Source organism: Antechinus flavipes, chromosome 4 (assembly GCF_016432865.1).
Source record: "Antechinus flavipes isolate AdamAnt ecotype Samford, QLD, Australia chromosome 4, AdamAnt_v2, whole genome shotgun sequence".
Lineage (NCBI taxonomy): Eukaryota > Metazoa > Chordata > Mammalia > Dasyuromorphia > Dasyuridae > Antechinus > Antechinus flavipes.
The window spans coordinates 119,536,502-119,543,349 of NC_067401.1; the positions used below are offsets into that span (position 1 = coordinate 119,536,502).

General features: G+C 35.9%; 1 protein-coding gene across 1 annotated transcript; it reads right to left on the reverse strand.

Moving 5' to 3' along the window:
• Nucleotides 1-268: 268 nt before the first annotated feature.
• On the reverse strand, nucleotides 269-6,453 carry LOC127558729 (olfactory receptor 4D2-like). The gene is made up of 2 exons (XM_051991999.1): nucleotides 5,686-6,453; nucleotides 269-412 (listed from the first exon to the last, which is right to left on the reverse strand). The coding sequence occupies exons 1-2, from the start codon at nucleotides 6,451-6,453 to the stop codon at nucleotides 269-271; spliced, it is 912 nt and encodes a 303-aa protein (XP_051847959.1).
• Nucleotides 6,454-6,848: the final 395 nt, after the last annotated feature.

A 6,848-nucleotide genomic window follows, 5' to 3' on the forward strand; every position in this document is an offset into this window, starting at 1 on the left:
GATGGTAAATTTTGGGACTATTTTACTTTTTATCCTTCTGATTCCTTGCACTTAACACAGTGCTTTGCACATTTAAGATATTTAATTAATTGTTTGTTTATTTGAATGCCAACATCCCTTGGTTTTCTAATTTATCCCAATCTAATACATCTAATACATCCCAGCTTTTTAATGATTAAAGGTGAATTACAGGGAGACTGAGTTCAATGGGAGGTCTCAAAAAATTCTCCTTGAATGATGATAATCAATCTCTTCCAGCCAATGAGAGTCATGTCCACAACATTCTCACAGCTGACTTCATTTCTTGCTTTTGTAGAGTATATATAATGGGGTTCAACATATGGGTCATAACTGAATAGCTAATGGAAATGACTTTACCTCTAGGGAAGGTGGTGAAGGGCCGGGCATATGTGTAGATTACAGGAGCACAAAATTCAGGAAAGGGAGAGAAAGAGGGAGGAAGGAAGGAAAGAAGAAAGAAAGGAAGGAAGGAAGAAAGGAAGGAAGGAAGGGAGGAAGAGAGGGAGGGAAGGAGGGAGGAAGGAAGAAAGCAAGGAAGAATAATGAGTATAAATGGTTATATCATGCTGATGATAATACTGCTCAATTTAATTTCCAAATTTATATATATTTTTAAATATTTTTATATTTATATAAATTGTTATATAAATCAAAACACTAACAAGATAGTTTAAGGAGTTTTTCAATGCTCATGTATTTTTTGCCCAATGATACTACCGCTAAATTTATTGATTTAGGACACTATTGTAAGGGAACAAAAATGTAGTTGTAGAAAAATATTCCTTTTAGCAATATTTGTAATAGGAAAAAACCTAGAACAAACTCATGCTCAACAGGTGATCTAGAAATTTCCAAACACATTATGGCACATCATTGTACACTAAGAATTTTTAAATATGAGAATTACAAAGAATATATAAAGACCAGAAAGTAATGCAAAATGGATACAATAGAATAAAGGAATGATTAAACTATGTAAATGAAATTATTAACAACAACAAAAGTGAGGACAAATTCACAGGACAACTTCATCATTACCTTGTTAGAATTAATACATTTTTTATTCTTTCAATAATATGTAAATTTTTAAAAATAAAAAACAATATGTAAATTATAGGGGTGTAAAGTGTACATTACAAATTTTATAAACTGTTTTAATACATATATATTTCACAATATGATACATTTTAATAATACATGTTTAATAAACAAATTGTAGGACCTAGGATTAAAATAAAAGAAGCAAATGCAGCTTTTTGCTTTTCTTCCCAGGTTATTTCTACCTTCTGAATCCAATTCTTCCTGTGCAACAAGAGAACTGTTCGGTTCTACACACATATATTGCATCTAGGATAGACTGTGACATATTTAACATGTATAGGACTGCTTGCCACCTGGGGGAGGGAGTGGAGGGAGGGAGGGGAAAAGTCAGAACAGAAGTGAGTACAAGGGATAATTACCCTGTCATGGGTTCTGTTAATAAAAAGTTATTTAATAACTAAATAAATAAATAAAAAGAAGCAAATGAGTAATAAAGATGGAAAAATTCAAGCTGGATGTGAGTTCGTGTAAAGAAGAAATCAAAGTTTTAGCACAATAAAATCTGAATGATATGGTCACCAAAAGCTAATGCAAATTAAGACTGCATGCTTAAAAGTATAAAATAGAGAATAAAAAATATGTTTGCCCCATGTAATTCTGCTTTCATCAGACCCACATCTAGAATTGTGTGTTTTGATCTGTTCTTGACATTTAGGAAAGGAGATTAACAAACAGGAGATCATACAGAGGGAGGAGCATCAAGATGGTTAGATGATTGGAAACAATGCTAAACAAGAATTGATTGAAGGGACTGAAGCATGGAGAAGAGAACATTTAAGGAGAATGTTCTCAACATTGGCTTATGTTTGAAGATTGGTATGTAGGAGAAAGATTAGGCTTATTTTGCCTATCCCCAGAGAAAGCAATGAAGATAAGACAATGAAATTACAAAAGGGCAGATTTGTGCTCACCATAATATTCCTAACAACTAGGGAATTAGGATACAAAGCCAGACTTGGTTACCTCAGGAAGTAATGAGTTCCCCATCATTGGAGGTCTGCAAATGGAAATTAAATGAACATTTATGATATTCCAAGTATAGAGTAGATTCATGATTCAGCTATATGTCAAATTAGCTGACCTCTGTGGTATCTTCCAATTTAAATACTCTATGGCTCTGTAACTAGTAAGCTGCATCACTTTGGATAAGTCACCTAATATTTCTGAGCCTCAGTTTCTTCATTTGTAATATGGGGATAGTATTACTTGTTTTATAGTTGAAGGAACCAAAGATGTGCCAAAGTACATATATATAAAGCACTTTGAATGCTATAATGGCAAGATTGCAGGATGTGATTTCAACCAAAGTTGAAATTCTATCTCTGAAGTTAACTATAATGAGTCATTCTAGTTCAATGAGACCAGTCCCCTCTTTCTGGGTAATAGAAACAATAATATAATATCATGCAGTTTATTCCAGACAGCTATGAGTAAAGGGATCTAGAAACTTACAGCATTATATAAATGTATATTATTAATTTAAATTATTGAAAAACCTGGAAAGATTTGCATGAAGTAGTGCTGAGTGAAATGAACAGAACCAGAAGAACATTGCATACAAGAACAGCAAGATTGTGTGATAATAAACTTTGATAAACTTGGTTCTTCTCATCAATACAGTGATCTAAGACAATTCCAAAAAGACTCATGATGGAAAATCCTGTCCACATCCAGAGAAAGAATGGTGGGCTCTGAATGAAGATTGAAGCATACTATTTTAACTCTTTTTTGTTTTTTTCTTTCTCATGGTATTTCCCTTTTGTTCTGATTCTTCTTTCACAACCAGATTAATGTGAAAATGTTTAATATGATTAAGCATGTGTGACTAATATCAGATTACTTGCCATCTTGGGGAGGGATGAAGGCAGGGAGGAAAGAAAAAAATTTGGGAATCAAAATCTTATTAAAATGACTGTTGGAAATTATTTTACATGTAATTAGAAAAAATAAAATAGCTATTAAGTGGAAAAAATAAATTGTTTTATTGTATATCCTATTTTATTTTAAATTTTAATTTAAAATGTATTCCTAGATCATATTGTTAATAATTCAAATTATTTCATTATGTATCATCTTTCCTCTCCTAGCACTGCTTCTGACTCTCTGGATTTTATCACATTTCTCCTACCGCCTCTTCCCCTGAAACATTATTTCCTACCTCTAGCCTTTCTCCCATTGATAAAATCCACTATGTCAGCCTGGATTCCAAGCTAGACATTTTTCATTCCCCTCCTCATTCTGCTCCTAAGCGTTCAGACTTTATCACCATGTCTCAGCTACTTTTTACCTTGGTACATCCTTCCATTCCTCCTACCCCTTCTCTTTCCCAAAGGTGAATTCCTCCTTGAGCATATACCATGAAGAGGGGCCCCAAATTGTCATCCTCTATTCCCCTCCTGCTGCTGCTTATAACTCTTTAACCATAGGCACCATGCCAGTACATAATAAATGCCTAAGAAATTCTTGCTACCTGCATGCCTGCCCTTATTATCTCCTATTTGTTCCAAAACAGTTGTTGGTAGAATACTTATTCAAAGAAACACACACACACACACACACACACACACACACACACACACGAGAGAAAGGCTCATTGACAGAAATCAAAACAAATAAAAGAGGACTAGAAAAAGAATTATGGAATTGTAGAGCATAATAATCATCAGTGGTCTAGCTCATGCTCCAAAATTAATCCACATTGTAATATACCCAACAAGTTGTCCTACACTCTGCCAGAAGATCTTAAGTGAAAGGAATCTCACTACTTTCTGACATAATGCATTTCTATTTTTCATTGGCTTTAACTGTTAAAGAATGTGTTCCTGGACAACAGGAATCAGTTTGCCACTTTTCAATTTCCACCCACTGTTGTAGCATGTCAAGATCTTTCTGAATTCTGAATTGGGTTGTCACCCAATTAATTACCTGGTTTACTAGTTTTATAGACTACAAAATTTAGCAAACATGCCATTTAGACCTTTATCAAAGTCATTGATTAAAGATGTGAATTAACCAGCATAGAGCCAAGCAGAGATCTCTGGAGCAGTCCATTGAATACGTCTTTCTGAGGTAAAAGTCAACCTTTCGTGACTACTAGAGAAAAAATATGGCAAGTCCCTCCAATGTCCTTGTCAAGAAAATCCAAAATGGGGTCACAAAGCATCAGACATGACTGAAAACAACTGAACAACCATAACTAATGACTATTCTTGGAGGTTAGTCATTCATCCAGTTCTGTATCCTTACTATCTACTAATTATATTTTAACCTATCCTGTGTCTCTCCCCTTTTTACACAATAATAACAGAAGTTGCCTTATTAATCATTTCACTAAATTCTATATTAACTGTATCTACTACATTCCCTTGATATGCACAATTTGTAATTATCAATAAAGGAAATAAGATTACTCTGAGAGCCTTTTTTCTGGCTTTGTGTGATTAATACTTTCTTTACCAGATATTCATAATCATCTCTTTAATAATTAGTTCTAAAATTTTGCCAGAATCGAGGTCAAGTTTACTGACCTATAGTTTGCAAACACTTTTTTCTTTCCTTTTTTGAAACTGGAACAACTTTTGCCCTTCTATAGTCCTTCAGAATCTCTTGTCTTCTCCACAATCTTCTGAATATCATGGACATCTAAACAGTCATATCCACCACTTCTTTCAGTTGAAACACAGAGAAATCACTAGAGACAGAGAAATCAAGGAAAAACAGAAATAAAAATAAAGACACAAAGAGAACAGACAGACATTTGTGGAGAAGACACATTCTTCTGTGAATGTGAAGACACATTCAAAGCTACATTCTTTTCTTCATAACTGATTCACCTTAATCGTCTCACATATACACTTAATTTTTTTGTCTTTACAAAATCCTTCTTATCAAGCATGAAGTCTCCTGAACTTCTCTTTCAAAAATCATTTGAATAAAAGAAGAATTATTAGAAAGAAGAATAGTATGTCCCACAGTTCTACAAGAAAAGAATCTGGGAGATAACAGAAGAGACAAATATATTCAGGCAAGTTTAGGATATGATTACAGAATCAGAACTATTTAGCTTTGATATGATCCAGTGGGTAAGAGAGAAGCAGAAATCATTTCCCTCTGGAACTTGTATAGATATCATATGTGGTTATTCATCAAGACTAATACACCCATAAATAGGATGGTTTTTATTTCCCTTCTAAGGGTGGTACAGAATTCTTATATAGAAAGTCTATGCATCTTTTACTCTATCTTCCCAATATCCCTATACGTGATATCTGGGGGATTGGAGAATTAGAGTAAGTGGTAAGGGAAATATATAGGCTAAAATTGCCTATTTTCTATAGGTATGAGTCTAAGACTAGAAGAGGTAAAATGACATATCCAAAGTCAACTTACATGAATTTCACTCATTCTACAAATCACTAATTGCCTCCCTAACCTCTTAATGGCAGATCTCATCTCCTGATTCCTGAGGGTATAAATCATGGGGTTTAACATGGGAGTGATGACTGTATAACTGATGGAGACAGCTTTATCTATAGGGAAAGAGATGAAAGGCCGAGCATAGATGTAAATGCATGGCACAAATATCAGGGACACCACAATGATGTGAGTGGTACAGGTGAGGGAAGCTTTGCGCCTTGCCTCCCCTGAGTGAGATCTCAACATCACCAAGATGACTGTGTAGGAAGCCAGGAGGATGAGGAACCAGATGAGGTCCAACATCCCACTATTGGTAATCATGAGGAGCTCCAGAAAAGAGGTATCTGTACAAGCAAGTCTCAAGACTTGGGGAACATCACAATAAAAGTTATCCAGGATGCTGGGGCCACAGAAAGGCAAGGGAAGCAGGAGAGCGAGCTGAACAATGGAGTGGGCAAAGCCTCCTGCCCAGGCAGCCACTACCAACCCAAAACACATTTGAGGATTCATGATGGTGATATAATGGAGGGGTCGGGAGATGGCAATGTAGCGGTCAAATGCCATCACTGAGAGGAAGAAGACTGTAGCACCCCCTAGAAAATGAAAGAAAAAGATCTGAGTCATGCAACCCTGGTAGGAGATGGTTTTGGACTCAGATATGAAATCAATCAACATCTTAGGAGTAGTGACAGATGAAAAACAGACATCTACAACAGCCAAGTTCCGGAGAAGAAAATACATGGGAGTGTGGAGTCGGTTGTCAGAAGTAACGATGACCATAATGAGAAGATTGCCCAAAATGGTTGTTATGTAGACAATCAGGAATACCAGAAATAGAAAATCCTGCAGCTCCCGAGTCTCTGAGAGTCCCAGGAAGACAAACTCTGTCACCTTAGTAAAGTTTCCTGCTTCCATAGGATCTTTCTAACACACCTAGAGAGGAAACAAATCAAATGTAAAAAGGAAGGAAGATAGAGAAGGAAGGAAGGAAGGGAAGGAAGGAGGGAGGGAGGAAGGGAGGAAGGAAGGAAAGAAGGAAAGAAGGAAGGAAGGAAGGAAGGAAGGAAGGAAGGAAGGAAGGAAGGAAGGAAGGAAGGAAGGAAGGAAGAAAGGAAAGGGGGAAAGGGAGGAAAGAAGAAAGGGGGAAAGGAAGGAAAGAAGAAAGGGAGTGAGGAAAGAAAACAATGCTGTTACAAACTGCCAAGGGTGGGGAGACAATCTCTTTCTGATGCAATCGATACCAATTGCCAGTGGGTGGTGCTGAATAGAAGCAGGAAACTGGGCATTTCATAGAAAGTCACATAGCTGGT

What these genes read in the sequence shown, in the direction of transcription:
- LOC127558729 (XM_051991999.1), bottom strand. Translation starts at nt 6,453, where the DNA reads ATGGAAGCAGGAAACTTTACTAAGGTGACAGAGTTTGTCTTCCTGGGA. An exon ending in TATTTGTGCCATGCATTTAC is followed by an intron (nt 413 to 5,685) that starts ATCTATGCTCGG and finishes CCTGTAATCTAC; the next exon opens with ACATATGCCCGGCCCTTCAC.